The sequence below is a fragment of the Ovis aries genome, chromosome 3 (assembly GCF_016772045.2).
Source record: "Ovis aries strain OAR_USU_Benz2616 breed Rambouillet chromosome 3, ARS-UI_Ramb_v3.0, whole genome shotgun sequence".
Classification (NCBI taxonomy): domain Eukaryota; kingdom Metazoa; phylum Chordata; class Mammalia; order Artiodactyla; family Bovidae; genus Ovis; species Ovis aries.
Window position 1 is genome coordinate 211,565,777 of NC_056056.1, and position 16,560 is coordinate 211,582,336.

General features: G+C 44.4%; 1 protein-coding gene across 2 annotated transcripts in view; it reads right to left on the minus strand.

The window, feature by feature from the left end:
- TIGAR (TP53 induced glycolysis regulatory phosphatase) overlaps nt 1–15,434 on the minus strand; it is a 19,432-nt gene extending 3,998 nt beyond the window's left edge. Inside the window, exons 1-5 of one of the 2 annotated variants that reach the window (XM_027967990.3) lie at nt 15,305–15,434; nt 9,750–9,787; nt 4,156–4,277; nt 1,723–1,800; nt 978–1,088 (exon numbers count right to left, since the gene is read on the minus strand). In XM_027967990.3, the coding sequence (XP_027823791.1) occupies nt 978–1,088; nt 1,723–1,800; nt 4,156–4,277; nt 9,750–9,787; nt 15,305–15,336 (381 nt within the window). In that variant the 5' untranslated portion in view covers nt 15,337–15,434. Of the gene's footprint in view, nt 1–977; nt 1,089–1,722; nt 1,801–4,155; nt 4,278–9,749; nt 9,788–15,079 lie in introns of both variants that reach the window. The other variant, XM_042247630.2, reaches the window with a different exon arrangement.
- Nucleotides 15,435–16,560: the final 1,126 nt, after the last annotated feature.

Genomic DNA, 16,560 nt, shown 5'->3' on the forward strand with positions numbered 1-16,560 from the left:
CTTCCCTGGTGGCTCAGATGGTAAAGAATGTGCCTGCAATGCAGGAGACCAGGGTTCAATGCCTGGGTCAGGAAGATTCCCTGAAGAAGGGAATGGCAACCAACTCCAGTATTCTTGCCTGAAGAATTCTACAGACAGAGGACCTGGCAGGCTACCATCCATGGGGTCAAAAAGAGCTGGACACAACTGACAGAATAATACTTAGGATAAAAACAGAACTGATTTTTCTGCAAGCCAGTAATACCACAGAAGCAGATGAAACTCTATTTCTATTCATTCAATCAGTACTTCCACTGATACTAGTAGGTAAGTGCCCAATATATTCCTGGAACCAAGAGAGCACTTTGGGGGCAAAGGTGAGTAAGATACAATGCCTGACTCCTGACTTGAAGCAAACAGAAGGTCATGAAACAGTGTCACCTAGGAAACTGCATCCAACACTTCTGAAGTTCAACGACAGCAAGGATGAAAAGCCGTCCCTCGCTAAACTCATACAAAGTCCTTACAAGGAAACTATGAAAATTAAAAATAGGGGGAGAGATGATCACCCGTAACACAACTGAGCAGCAGAAGACTCCAGGGGCTATGACGTCACCTGGAGGGGTGGGGCAGGGGAGGCGTGATGGCCCTGCGCCTGAGTCTATCGGCTGCCCTCCCCCAGAGCAGCACACACCTGCTTCACTGACCCCCACCCGTCACTGCAAAGACTCCTGCTCCCCGTCCTTAACAAGACCATCTAATAACCCATTTCCTCAAATCCATGATCAGTAATGATGCCAAATTAATAAATGAGATAAGACAGGACAGGTTAAAAGGGGGGGAAAAATGGTATCGTGCAGAGTTGTTTTGTGAACCAAACAACTTGCAAATTGCTTAGCTAAAACTCAGAAAGGTCTTGCTCACACAAAGCATCAGGTTTCAGCTACTCGGATGTCAACCAGCTCGTGGACAGAGCCACTTTCCCCTGGGCTGCATACCTGGTCCAGGGTCTCTCCTCCAGGTGGTGTGAACGCTGGGCACTCCTCCCCCACTGCTTTAGCCATGGCCCTCAGCTCGCTCAGCGGCCTGCCTTCTGCAGCCCCATATTTCTGCAATGATCCAACAGACAAAAGTGCCTCAAGGGGAATTTGCAATACACAGACAATTAAGTACATGTTTGCGGCACACTTTCAGCTTACTTTACCTTATCTCCTCTGAAAAGATGCAAACCCAGATCCACGTGACTTCAGAGCTCATTAGCTGTTTAGGCTCTTAAAAATCAAGCCTTAGCAAAACGCACAAGTCACAGAGGAAACACCAATGGCCAAGAAACATGGGAAATCTACCTTCTCAGGAATCCATAGTAAGAAAGATTAAAATGACACCTTTCATAAGTCATTAAATCAGAAGACCACAGAGACCACTAACAGCCAGTGTTGACGTAGGAGGATTGGAGGCTGGGAAGAGAACTTTTCACTTTTAAACTCTTCTGTACTAAGTCCTCACAAGTATGCCTTGCTTTTATACTTTAAGATGCCTCTAGCCTACGATTTTAACGATTAAATAAGACACTATTCACAAGAGTAAGCAAGAGTAATTGCCACACAGTAGATTCTTCATGTAATAGCCAATTTCACACCCCAAGCAGGAAGGCATTTGATTTCTAGCCATGGGATAAACTGAGTTGCTGTAGTGATATTTTATGGCAGAAGAACAACATGTAAGTAAGCTATTAATACTTACCCTTTCTCGAAGTCTTGAATCATACTTTACTGTCACATCTTTGCAAAATTTGTTCTTCTCCAAAATCCCATGCACGGTCTACAAATCAGAAGACAACCATTCCTTCTCTCATAAAAATAATCATTACTGGGGACTCCCCTAGCACGCCAATGGTCAGGGCATGCTTCCATTGCAAGCAGCACTGTTCAGACCCTTGGCTGGGGAACTAAGGTTCTGCAGGACACGCACCCCGCCCCCCCAAAAAAAATCATTCTGGGAGGGCTCAGGATGGCATCATAGAAGACCCTCAACTCACCTCCTCCCAAGGACAAGAAAAACCCCAAAAGGCTAATAGTAGATTTTCTAGCAGAAATCTTACAGGTCAGAGGCAGTGGTGTGACATATTCAAAGTGCTGAGAATTCCAGCTAAAAATACTCTACCCAGCAAGGTTGTTCAGAATTGAAGATAAAATCAAGGGTTTTCCAGATAAACAAAAACTAAAGGAGTTCATCACCACGAAATCAGCCCTACAAGAAATATATATGGGGCTTCTTTAAGCTGAAAAGAAAGGGCACTGATTATATCAAGAATACATGAAAGCAAAAATCTAATTGGAAAAGGTATATATATTAATAAAGGTTGTAGATCAATCACTTATAAAAACAGTTATTTACTGACAAATACATATATGTGTCAAATATATACACACATATATAACATACACATTTATCATTTTCTCCCTCCCTGTGTCTTATTTCTGTTTTGTCCCAAAAAACTTTTATGAAGACTTTTCTCCTGTGTTTTCTTATAGAAGTCCCATAGCTTTAGCCTGTAGACTTGTTCTATGATTGGCTGCAGGTTAGTTTTTGTGTACTGTGTGAGGCAAGAGTCACATGTCATATTTTCCCAGATGGCTGGCCCATTGTTTCAACACCTTTTATTGAAAAGACCACCCTTTCAAACACAGAATTATCTTGGCATCTCTGTCAACAAAGTTCAACTGACCAAAAACACTTACAAAAACAACTGACCATGTAACTGTGGGTCCCTCAACTTGTGCTGGAAAGTCTTTATTTCACCTTAATTTTCGAAAGCACTTCTGAGCCGTCATTTCTTCAAAGTATCTTTTACGTTCACACTCACCCCAACTCTCTCCCCTCTTTCCCTTTTGAGACTTCAACTATATGTGATAGTGCACTGCCTGCTCCCGTCCCACAGTTCGGAGGCTCTTCATTTTTCCTTTTCCAGCCTTTTTCCCTTCCGCAGTTAATTTTGGAATGTTCCGTTTCCATGTCTTCACGTTCACTGGCCTCTTCTTCTACAGTGTCTAACCTACTGCTAATCCCACCCTGTGAAATTCTCGTTTCAGAGCACTGCATTTTTTATCTCTAGAAGATGGAGTTGCTTCTGCCGTCTCCTACTTCTCACCTCATGATGCTGTTCTGAGAGCAGTTTAGCCTCACCGTGAAGGGATGACACGCTCTGTGTTCAGCACAGCCTCCACTTGTGCTGTGGGAGCTCTAACACCTCCCCACTTTGTGTGGGCCCCAGGAATCAGCTGGACAACCGCACCCCAGCGACTGGTCTCCCCCAGAGCTCTGTTTTCTGCCCTCGTGTGGTTCCAGCCACAAGTGTGCAGACCAACCGTTCACCAAAGACTGAAGAGGACTTCTATACACGTGTCTAGAGTCTTCTCTGTGCATTTCTCTCTCCAGCACACCCCACAGATTTTAGTTACTTAAGCCTTCCAAATTCTAAGCTTTGTCCCCTCAACTCGGAGACCACTGACCGCTAGCTGGCTGCTTTTGCAGACGTCTGGGGATCACTTCAGTCAGAAAACCACGACAGCTGAGGGCTCATCCCCTTTGTTTCACTCCAGCTAAGTTGCAGCCCAGGCTTCCTGGAGTCCACTACCTGAAAACAGTTATCTCACAGCTTTTGTCTTGTTTTCTGGTGGTTTGTTGGGGGAGGCTACATTCCAGCCCTGTTATTCCCCCATGGTTGTCACTAAAGTATCCTTCCCTTGGCTTTCAGAAGTTGATTTGGGTTTTTCAAACCTCTGGGATTGTTTTTATAATAATCTGTTCCCTAAAGATATTTCACAGATCTTTCATTTCTTTATAGCAACATAATTGCTTTTTAAACTCTGAGTTCCAATATCTGATGTCTCAATCGTCTAATCTCTGTGGTGTTTCCACTGGGTTTCTCTCACAACACCCTCTTTGCCTTTTTTTGGCATTTTGTTAGACATTTTCCCCCAAGCTTCTCTGATTAAATTACCAAAATAAAATAAAATATAGAAGTGAAATAAAAAGAACTTCTGTCAGCGAGGAAAGGGGATTGGGGATGATGGTTGTGTGCGATTTAATTCTCTATGAACTCTGGGAGGAAATTTTCCAATGTACAGCTGTTGAAACTTTTGACTCACGAGCCTCATCCCTGACTAAACTTACCTGCTTTGTCCTTTTAAGGTCACTGGAGAAAACATGAGTAAACTTCACATCTTTAAGAAATATACCAGCAGCAGCTGCTTGTTTAAATCCAGTTTCTGAAAGAGGCTCATCTATTCCTTGTCCTGCAGTATTAACAGAAGGAACAGCAACGTTCAAATATATAACAGATACAAATGAAAATCACACCTAAGAGAATATAAAGAGCGTTCATCTATGTTTCATTAAAAGACTTCCTTGAGTACTTTCCACATAACTTTTCAGAAAACTAAAAGCAAGCAAAATTAAGCTATAATCCCTATAGAGGTTCAGGTATCCAAGTGTTTTCCAGAAGAATGTCTGCCTGATGGGAACTGGTGGGTGATGAGACTGTTCCCCAGCCTTGCACTGCCCACCACTTTCCCAGTCTGTTTGATTAGTGCTGCCTCTGATCTACCTTCTCGGCCCAGCTGCTGTATCTGGGTGGCTGGATGATTGCCTAGAGAAGTTTTCCTCCTTTATCTCCACTGTTCAAACTCCGTAACATACAGTACTGCAAATCCTTCTCCATAAAGGCCGACCAGCCTTCTACCAGCTTAGAGCAAGTATCAGTTCGGCCAGCGACACAACGCACAGGGCAATAACCCATCGTGAATGAGGGTCAGCAGAAAAGACGGGTAACAGACTTGGAAACGCCAGTACTTCAGACAGCAGAGACTGCACACTGAACCACAGAAACAAGCAGCAGCAAGTCCTCAAAAACCAGACAGGTTTCTAAAAGCACTACACAAACCTTTTAACAATGAAAAACGGAATTGCTGTGGAGGTAAAAAAAATATGAGAAGCTTCACGAACCCAAAGGTAAGGCTGAAGTCGTCCCCCGTGCCCCTTTCCCACAGATACGAGGAGATAAGAGCACATCTCAGACATGTTAAAGACATGGAGGAAGGACAAGGATTCCTAACTACAGCTAGTGGGAACTCAAGAAAGAGAGAAATGGAGAACAGGAAGCATGAAACGGAACAGGAAGTGCGAAATGAAGAATAGCAAGTGTGAATGGAGAACAGGAAGTGCGAAATGGAGAATAGGAAGTATGAAACAACAGGAAGTGTGAAATGGAGAACAGGAAGTGCGAAATGGAGAACAGGAAGTGTGAATGGAGAACAGGAAGTATGAAATGGAGAACAGGAAGTGTGAAATGGAGAACAGGAAGTGCGAAATGGAGAACAGGAAGTGCGAAATGGAGAACAGGAACTATGAAACAGAACGGGAAGTGTGAAATGGAGAATACAAAGTATGAAATGGAGAACAGAAATCAGGAAAGACATAAAACTACAGATAAAGGAAACATGATGTACACCAAGAAAGATAAATTATTAAAAAAAAAAAAAAACCCTACCAGATTTAGTAAGAGAAACTGTAGAAAACCAAAATAAAAAGACTTTAAAAACAGCTACAGAGGAAGACAGACGGGACACCATGGGATATGATGGGACACCATGGCCATGATGGGATATCCACCATGGGACACCATTTGGTTGAGAGATCTCTCGACAGGAGCAAGGGAAGCCAAAATAAAAAAACCCAGCAGAGTAATAGCTTCTAAAAGAACCATGAGTCTAGAACTGGACTAAAAAAGTCTAAAGAAAATAAAAACAGAACTGCCTGGAATAGAACTGATTGAAACTATCTTTACCACCAACCGATTTACACGAGAGGACTTCTCAGAAAAGATGCTTCAGGAATGAAGGCCTGAGATGCAAAAGAAATGGTGACAGGAGAAACTGGCAAGTACGGCTGTAAATTTAAACAAACACTAAGTAAAATAATGCCTAGGTTGCACAGGGGAAAAAGGACAGGAGAGTAAAACAACAGCAAGTGGCGTCACATTTTTCAGGAGAGAGGATGTTGAGCATATACTTTATTAGGTATGAATGGTCAAGATATAAAGACAACTGTTAAAAGCACGGACATGGCTTATTTCAAGGCCAGAAGGCAAGGTAACAGTGGGTTGGGTAAGGGAAAGAAAAGCAGGCACCTAAGAAGTAAAGGTGATTGAGAAGGAAAAGACTAGAAAACGAAGGGAAAAAAACCACCACAAAGGAAAAATCCAAACACACCAGAAACCAGAGTCAACATGGGTCAAACCACTCTCACCAGTTAACAAAAAGACTGCCTTTTTTTTTTTTTTCCTTTTTTTTAAGAGAACCAGAATCAGCTGCCTACCATTGACAAGGTAACACTTAGGAGACCAGCCCAGCAAGGCTGAAAAGAAAGGGATGGGAAAATACACACCAGGAAAATTCCAACCCCACACAGCTGGAGCTGCCATGTCACTCTCAGAAATACATGACTTTGTGACAGATGTCTTACTAAGGATTGTGAAGATCACTATAAATAAGATTCAATTCACCTGGAAGATAGAGCAATCTAAATTTGCATGCGCCTAATAAAATAGCCTTAAAGTATATAAAAGCAGAATATATAAACCACAAATTGATAAAACTGAAGGTATTTAAGGATAAATTGGCTATCACAGTGGCAAATTCAATATACCTCATGCATAAACTGACCCTTAGGTCATACAGGCACATGAGTAAATTGACAAAACTAGTGAAGTATGGGAAGATTTGAATGGCAAAATCAAGATTAATGATTTGATATAAAATCCCAAACCCAATAATTAGAAAACAAAGATTTTTCTCAAACATATAGTAAATTTATAATAAAAACTGACTACGCTAACTAATTTCAGACATATTACCAAATAAACCATATTGTCAAAACCAAAATCAATCACACTCTAAGTCAATCACAAATGATGAAGAACAAACCCACACAGTCCACTCATTTGGAAATTTAAAAACAGTTCAAAATAACTTACAGGTCAATGAAGAAATCATAATGGAAACTTTAAGATACTTGGTACTAAATACTTACTAGATCACTGTAAATCAAAACTGTAGGCATGCAACAAAAACAGTACGCTCAGAGTTTAAAGCATCTGCCTGGAATGAGGGAGACCTGGGTTCGATCCTTGGGTCAGGAAGATCCCCTGGAGAAGGAAATGGCAACCCACTCCAGTACTCTTGCCTGGAGAATCCCATGGGGGGAGGAGCCTGGCAGACTTCAGTCCATGGGGTCGCAAAGAGTCGGACACGACTGAGCGACTTCACTTCACTTCAGAACCATATAGCTTGAATGCTTACAAAAATTAAAAGAAAAAGAAGGTGGCTGTAACTGAAGAAACTAAGCATCTAACTTCCAAAGTTAGGAAAAGAACACAAAACAAATTTAAAAAACAGGTCATGAACATGAAAACTTTTATTCATGGCCTTAGAAAACATCACTACAAACAAAGCAAGTGGAGGTGATGGAATTCCAGTTGCACTATTTCAAATCCTGAAAGATGATGCTGTGAAAGTGCTGCACTCAATATGCCAGCAAATTTGGAAAACTCAGCAGTGGCCACAGGACTGGAAAAGGTCAGTTTTCATTCCAATCCCAAAGAAAGGCAATGCCAAAGAATGCTCAAATTACTGCACAATTGCACTCATCTCACATGCTAGTAAAGTAATGCTCAAAATTCTCCAAGCCAGGCTTCAGCAATACGTGAACCGTGACCTTCTAGATGTTCAAGCTGGTTTTAAAAAAGGCAGAGGAACCAGAGATCAAATTGCCAACATCCGCTGGATCATCGAAAAAGCAAGAGAGTTCCAGAGAAACATCTAGTTCTGCTTTATTGCCTATGCCAAAGCCTTTGACTGTGTGGATCACAAAAAACTATGGAAAATTCTGAAAGAGATGGGAATACCAGACCACCTGACTTGCCTCTTGGGAAACTTATATGCAGGTCAGGAAACAACAGTTAAAACTGGACATGAAACAACAGACTGGTTCCAAATAGGAAAAGGAGTACGTCAAGGCTATCTATTGTCACCCTGCTTATTTAACTTCTATGCAGAGTACATCACGAGAAACTCTGGGCTGGAAGAAGCACAAGCTGGAATCAAGATTGCCGGGAGAAATATCAATAACCTCAGATATGCAGATGACACCACCCTTATGGCAGAAAGTGAAGAGGAGCTAAAAAGCCTCTTGAGGAAAGTGAAAGAGGAGAGTGAAAAAGTTGGCCTAAAGCTCAACATTCAGAAAACGAAGATCATGGCATCTGGTCCCATCACTTCATGGGAAATAGACGGGGAAACAGTGGAAACAGTGTCAGACTTTATTTTTGGGGGGCTCCAAAATCACTGCAGATGGTGATTGCAGCCATGAAATTAAAAGACGCTTACTCCTTGGAAGGAAAGTTATGACCAACCTAGATAGCATATTGAAAAGCAGAGACATTACTTTGCCAACAAAGGTCCCTCTAGTCAAGGCTATGGTTTTTCCAGTGGTTATGTATGGATGTGAGAGTTGGACTGTGAAGAAGGCTGAGAGCTGAAGAATTGATACTTTTGAACTGTGGTGTTGGAGAAGACTCTTGAGAGTCCCTTGGACTGCAAGGAGATCCAACCAGTCCATTCTGAAGGAGATCAGTCCTGGGATTTCTTTGAAGGGAATGATGCTGAAGCTGAAACTCCAGTAGTTTGGCCACCTCATGCGAAGAGTTGACTCATTGGAAAAGACTGTGATGCTGGGAGGGATTGGGGGCAGGAGGAGAAGGGGACAACAGAGGATGAGATGGGTGGATGGCATCACTGACTCGATGGACGTGAGTCTGAGTGAACTCCGTGAGTTAGTGATGGGCAGGGAGGCCTGGCATGCTGTGATTCATGGAGTCGCAAAGAGTCAGACACGACTGAGGGACTGAACTGAACTGAACTGTCAGCTTCAAATGAAATGAGACAAGTGAGCAGGGCCCATGAACAAACAAGGTAATGAGTCCTGAGGATGCTCTGGGTGGGTCCCAGGTCAGTGGGAAACAGAGCCTGGTTTCCAGCAGGAGGAGGCAGGTATGTGAGGTATTAAAAATCAGCTCCTGCAAACACCAGATGTCCCTAGCCCCAAAATATAAAACTCAACGCTTGTATCACCAGAGCACAGAAATAGCATGTCTAGCTGAAAGATATTCTTTAGAAGCCAGAAAAGCTGGATCACAGGGAGATTAAAAGAACCTGAGCCCAAATGAACAGAACAAGCTCGGCTGAGGGAGGAAGACAGAATAAAGTAACAACCCCATGTGATAACAGAATTCTCTTTTTAAACTATTTCTTTGTTATTACTAAAAATAATACATCTTAGCAGGAAAAATACCATTAACACCAGCCAGTAAATTTTTGTTTCCAAATATGAAATCATTTTAAACTCTGGCAGATATATTTGAAGATAATTAGATCCAATACAACTCCTTAATCAGCTGAGAGGTCGCTCTGAAGCCTCCCACAAACAACTTGGAGCACTGGTCTTCATATCCAATTCACTCTAGAGACTTACTCCTCTTGAGTACCGTCTACTCTGATCATACTTCTGTGACCATATGCTCTAATTCTATAATCCCAGGTCACAATCCAGACCTGCCCCTGGTCCCTCCTACCCTATCAGATCTCTTTACCCTGCATTTCACATGAACATGAACAGAGAGAGCTAAAAAATATAAGTCAGAGAATACCAACCTTGAATTATTTTCTCCTTGTTAAGTCTTGTTTCTCCACTAAAATAGAAAGACAGGGAGAAAGCCCTTATTATCAAATTAGGTTACTTTTGAAATTAGGGGAAAAAATTGGCAAGGAAAGGTCATATTTGTAAAGATAGCACATTGTACATATGTTAGACTCTAACCTGTAAAAATGACACTCTACTATCTGCACTTTCAAACTGTTCCGAAGTAAAATGTATAGATAAATCTTAAGTGAACTGAAGGCAGAGAATATTATTTTTCAAAGTATATATACAGATACACAATGGAATATCACTCAGCCATAAAAAGGAATGAAACTCAGTTGTTAAGTGATGTCGATAAACCTAGAGCCTGTCGTACAGAGAGAAGCAAGTCAGAAGGAGAAAACAAATACTGTATATTAACACATATATACGGAATCTAGAAAAAAGGATTGATGCACATCCTTGCAGGACAGGAATAGAGACGCAGAGGTAGAAAGCACATCAGTGGACATGGCTGGGGGGGATGGGTGGGTGGGCAGACGAACTGAGTAGCACTGGGATGTACACACGACCACGTGTACCACAGACAGCTAGAGGGAAGCTGCTGCACAGTGCAGGGGACTCAGCTCGGTGCTCCGTGACAGCCTGGCAGGGAGGGAAGGGAGGGAGGCCATGTACGTACACGTGTATCTGACACGCTGTTGTAGAGCAGAAACTAACAAAACACTAGAGCAATTATACCCCAATTAAAAATAAAAAGTGCATGTACAGACAGAAAATTTTTGTTAAATCATCTTCTTAAATATGTTGACCAAAACTACTTCCCCAGGCATCAGGACCAAATAGGCCAGCCAGTCCATCCATTCATCTGCTGGGCTGAGCGAGCAGGTCCAGGGGACCATGAGCGGAGCAGAAAGGGGTACAGCGACCCACAGCCCCCACCCTGGCTTCTGAGTCCTCGAGCGGCTCCAGCTGCTCCGCTCTGTAATGCTAAGGGATTACAAAACCAAACCCAGCCCATTCTGAAGCAACCAGAAGAGTAACAGGATGAGAAATACTGTCACAGAATAACTGGACTGAGGCTAGGCAGGGGAGGGCGGGGGCGCACTGGCACTCTATGGGGCATATTTTGCTCTCAAATCACCTTATAAACATCACAGAGGAGCAATCTAGCAACAGAACTTTTTTCCCCCAAAAAAAACGTGCACAAATATTTAGTTTTACAGCTTTGTAAATGTTACAAACCAAACATTTCTCGAGAGGTTTGTACAAATCCTTGAAGCAACTGGTTATAACTAGCTTATTTGGGGAGTGGGAAAGAAAAGTGGGTGGCTAGAACAGGTTTACTATTAATCCACTTCCCTAACCAAAGCTTGGCTTGTAGCAGCCACAGGGAAAATCAGGAGAGTGGAAAGGTCAGAGGAATGTATTTTGAAGGAGTCAGGAGTAACAGCACTCATTTTCAAAATCTGCAGTGTGATTCACTTCCAAGACAGATATCTGACTCTGTAAGAATCCCAAGCCTTATGATAAGAAGCCAAGTCTGATGACTGGCCATTTATAGGCCCTCAAATATGCACCGTTCATTTGGGGGATTATCACGCTGTTCTTCACTTTAAAAGACATTTTGTTAGTTCTGGTTTATGCTTGATAGCGTTTCTCTAGAAACCATATAAGAGAGCTTAATTTCCTAACCACATCCTTTTAAATAATTCAAATTCAGCAGACAAGTACTTGGGTTTGCCACAGGAGAGACAAATCATGGGACATTAGTGTACAACTGGGGCGAGTTGTCAAAGTAGATATGCTCTGGTATACACGAGAATGGAGTGTGCTCTCCTGCTATTCAACCATGAATATACAGCCTTACAGTGATTCCTCCACACCAATTAATTCATTTGAAAATAGAGAAGTTTGCAAGGGCTAGGAATGTGAGGATTTTCACTGGATGGTTGGGTGGGAGTTAGGGAACGTAAAATACCCAATTCATGATACATTTGTCTATATTAGATTAGTCCTAGCTGCACAGGCTCTTCCAATTAATCAATCCCAGAAAACACACATCACAGGAACATAACAATTACATGTGTCTTTATAAGAATTTACAGATGATCCAATATTCAACTTGCCTGCTCTATTAGAACAATGATTAGCATTCAATGAAAACTAAGTTAACTGCCCAAAGAGGCAGAATTAAAAACATAAAATCAGTGTTGTCAATACCTATACTAATTTATCATCTTTCAGGAATTAAAAGTAAATGAAACTTAATTTGTAAAAATGTTTAAAGAACTAGCTAAAAATGGAGTGAAATGGGATAGTTTTGCAGGCAACTAATTGCAAACATCTACAAGAACGTTTGAAGGGAACCAGAGGCCTTTCTGCATTTATTGGGCTTTTCAACAATGCTGTTCTAAGACCATGAGAAACTACAGCTCAATCAGATCAGCAGACTTGAAGTCTGAAATCTGGGGTATTCTGTTCCAACAATGACACACACTGGCACTCTCACATTCAAGGATGTTGATGAAGATCAACATGCTGACAGTAACAGCACAAGATTCATAAAGAATTTGGCTAAAAAGCACAAGATTCATAAAGGGTTTGGCTGAGCTTAAATTGCAATTAAAAAGTTTTCTTCCATTATCAGAAGTCACTGTTCAATAAAACTCAGTTCAGTTCAGTCGCTCAGTCCTGTCTGACTCTTTGCGACCCCACTGACCGCAGCACGCCAGGCCTCCCTGTCCATCACCAACTCCCAGAGTCTACCCAAACCATGGAGTCAGTGATGCCATCCAACCATCTCATCCTCTGTCATCCCCTTCTCCTCCTGCCTTCAATCTTTCCCAGCATCAGGGTCTTTCCAATGAATCAGCTCTTCACATCAGGTGGCCAACGTATTGGAGTTTCAGCTTCAACATCACTCCTTCCAATAAACACTCAGGACTGATCTCCCCTAGGATGGATTGGTTGGATCTCCTTGCAGTCCAAGGGACTCTCAAGAGTCTTCTCCAACACCACAGTTCGAAAGCATCATTTCTTTGGCACTCAGCCTTCTTCACAGTCCAACTCTCACATCCATACATGACCACTGGAAAAACCACAGCCTTGACTAGAGGGACCTTTGTTGGCAAAGTAATGTCTCTGCTTTTCAATATGCAGTCTAGGTTGGTCACAACTTTCCTTCCAAGGAGTAAGCGTCTTTTAGCATCTTGTTTCTTTTCCTGAATGAATTATCAAATTTTAGCTTTAAGAATTCTGAAGGAGGACACTAACTATTCCCTATCAATTATTTCAACACTTTCTCTGCAATTTCTTGTGGGTGCGTGTGTGCTCTGTGGCTAAGCAGTGTCCGACTTTTTGACCCCATGGACTGCGGCCCGCCAGGTTCCTCTGTTCATGGGATTTTCCAGGCAAGATTACTGGAGTGGGTTGCCATTTCCTCCTCCAGTGGATCTTCCTGACCCAGGGATCAAACCTGCATCTCCTGCATTACAGGTGGATTCTTTATCACTGAACCACCAGAGAAGCCCTTTCCCATGAACGGAACAGAACAAACCAAGTTGTTCTTATCACTCGTCACAGTCAAATCACAAGAAGTAAAAAGTAGCTTCTGAAATGGCTGCTGGAAGTCAAGCAATCCACAAACACTAGGCTTTAATTCTGAAATAGGAGGCAGAAGGGAAAAGCAGTTAACAGGATGGGCCACAGTACTGCCACCTCAGTTTAAACCCCCTTCCCAACTCATCATGTGATTTTAAGCAAGTCACATGACCTCTGTGTCTGTTTCCTCATCTGCAAATTGAGAGGCCCTCTTTACCTCACTGGATGGTAGTCAGAATTTAATTACAACAGTACCTGGCAAATACTAATTAATTAAGACTTATTTTTAAATTAATTCCTCAAAGGATTTCTTTTAGGAAACAATTTTACACCTTTCAAGCCCTTTTTAAGAAGGGAGGAGGGGATAAAATATACATTCATGTAACAATTGTCTACTAAGCATCTAAATAGGGATCAGCTTGTTTTTCAAGGGGTGGTTTAGCCTAGATTTTCTAAGGCTTCTGGGCTTCAATTTTATGTCAGGCCCTGGGTCAGGCATCTAGAAAGTGCTCCAAATTAACAGGAAAGAGAATCCCATGGACAGAGGAGCCTGGTGGGCTACAGTCCATGGGGTCGCAAAGAGTCGGAAACGACTGAGCAACTTCACTTCACTTCTTCACTTCACAATTAAGACTAGTTCCTGGTCTGCTACTGAGTAGCTATAGGTCCTTCGAAGGTCACATGATGGTCATAAATCATTCTATAAAATGCAGAGGAATGGGGTGGAGAAAGCATCTCCATTTCTCACTTGGCCATTAAAATCCTGTGAGTCCTAAAGGGACAACTTCAGATAACAGCTGAGATAACCTTCCTATTAAGGAAGAACAGGACCAAAAAAAGACAGCAACTAAAAGCAGCTTGACAAGGTTAGACCATTCTGATGTTCCTTGCAAGCTCCAAGAAGTCAAAACTGGAATCTTAGTTACCTGCAAAGCCAGTCCTCTGATACACAGAACTCACTCAGAATGCTGGTCCCACTAATCACACACACATATTGGACGACAGCCTGCATTTTTATCAGAGTTGTCCCTTACAAAAACAAAAGTTCCTTAATTCTCTTACATGCTCCCCACCCCTCCCCAGTGCGATGCGCTTTACCTTTCTAACATTCAATGATCACACTAATCCAGTGGGGTGGGGCCTATCACTATCCCCATTTTATAAATCAGGAAACTGAGGTGGTGTAAATTAAGTCGGTTAAAGGAAGCCCAGGTTACAAGGCTCCCAGGTGGAGCCCAGATTCCAATCTGTGTCGCCCTTGCTTGAAAAATCTGTGCTCCTGACCGCCCTGAACTCACTTAACAACACCGGGCAAACAGAGTCGAAAAGGAAAAGGAAGGCATGGCAAGACATGTCAGCATTTGGCTCCCTGTAACGTTGTATGTTAAAAATATTTGTCGAGGGCAGTGCAGGCGGCTGAAAGCAGGGCGAGGCGCACCCCCCCCCCCACCCCGCCCCGCCAGCCCCCAGCTCCTCCCCCAGCGACCGAAGCTCTGCGGGGAAGAAGAGAATCTCAGACCCGAGCCTGGGGGACCGAGGGGACAAGAGCCTGCAGGGGAAAGGTCAGCCCCGAGCCAGTCCACGCTGCAGACCCTGCGGGCCCAGCTGGGGACAAACGCGCGGCCCGGGAAGTGCGGGGACTCGACTGTGTCTTCGGATTCAGCCGCTCCACCCAGCTGGGGTGAGGTGGGGGGGTGACCTTGACCTCACTCCTTCCGACATCCCTGTCCCCACGTACTGGGGGACCGATGACATCTGACCCCTGGCCTTCTGCTCGGCGTCGCTGGGCCAGGAGGGCCGGAAGAGGGTAACTCACGGGGAACACCCAGAACTCGCCAGGACGAGCCGCAGGGGAACACACAGGACAGGACTGGCGGGGCGGGTGCGGAGCCTCGGTCCCCCCCGGCCCAGCCCCACAGCACGCCACGGAAGGGACAGGGCAGCCCGCGACGGCCGTACTCACTGCCGGATCACGGTCAGAGCGAAGCGCGTCATCCCGCCCACGCCCGGAGCCAGAAGACCAAGGACCGCAGCGCCGCCCGAATCCGCACCCGCTGCCCCGCACTGCGACCGCCAAGCCCCTCCGCTTCCGCACCGCGCCGCCGGCCGGCTCCACAGCTATAGGTGAAGGCGGCCTCTACGTCACTCCCTGACCAGCCAATCAGGGAGGCGGGGGCCCGGCTGGTCGCGGAGACTGATGGGCGGCCAGATCCCGCCCAGGGCCGTGGCGCGTGCGCAGCTGCGCGCAGGCCCTTGATTGGAGCGCGGCAGGTGCGGCGGCCCCGCCCCGGCAGACGGGTCGCGCCAGGGCAAACCCAGGACTGGAGGCTCCGCGATGATAAGGCTGCTGCAGCTCCGATTGCGGTTAGTCTGATTTAAGGCTGGAGTGAGGCCAGCAGTCCTGCTTCGTGGATGTACAGCTCCAGACACGTTCAGTCCTAGGATTTATGTTAACCGCTGGCACTGGGAGCGGGAGTCAGCAGTGTGCTTAGACCCACCTTGGCTTCAGCCCCCAACTCCGCCTAGACAGACCTGCTCCGGGCGCAAAGTCTAGGCTTGGCCCCTGGCAGCCCTTATCTGGACTCAGTTCAGTTCAGTCGCTCAGTCGTGTCCGACTCTTTGCGACCCCATGAATCGCAGCACGCCAGGCCTCCCTGTCCATCACCAACTCACGGAGTTCACTCAGACTCAGTCCATCGAGTCGGTGATGCCATCCAGCCATCTCATCCTCTGTCGTCCCCTTCTCCTCCTGCCCCCAATCCCTCCCAGCATCACAGTCTTTTCCAATGAGTCAACCCTTCGCATTAGGTGGACAAAGTACTGGAGTTTCAGCTTTAGCATCATTCCTTCCAAAGAACACCCAGGGCTGATCTTTAGAATGGACTGGTTGGATCTCCTTGCAGTCCAAGCTGTCTAGGTTGGTTATAAGTTTCCTTCCAAGGAGTCAGCATCTTTTAATTTCATGGCCGCAGTCACCATCTGCAGTGATCTTGGAGCCCCCCAAAATAAAGTCTGACCCTGTTTCCCCATCTATTTCCCATGAAGTGATGGGACCAGATGCCATGATCTTCCTTTCTGAATGTTGAGCTTTAGGCCAACTTTTTCACTCTCCTCTTTCACTTTCATCAAGAGGCTTTTTAGCTCCTCTTCACTTTTGCCATGAGGGTGGTGTCATGTGCGTATCTGAGGTTCTTGATATTTCTCCCAGCAATCTTGATT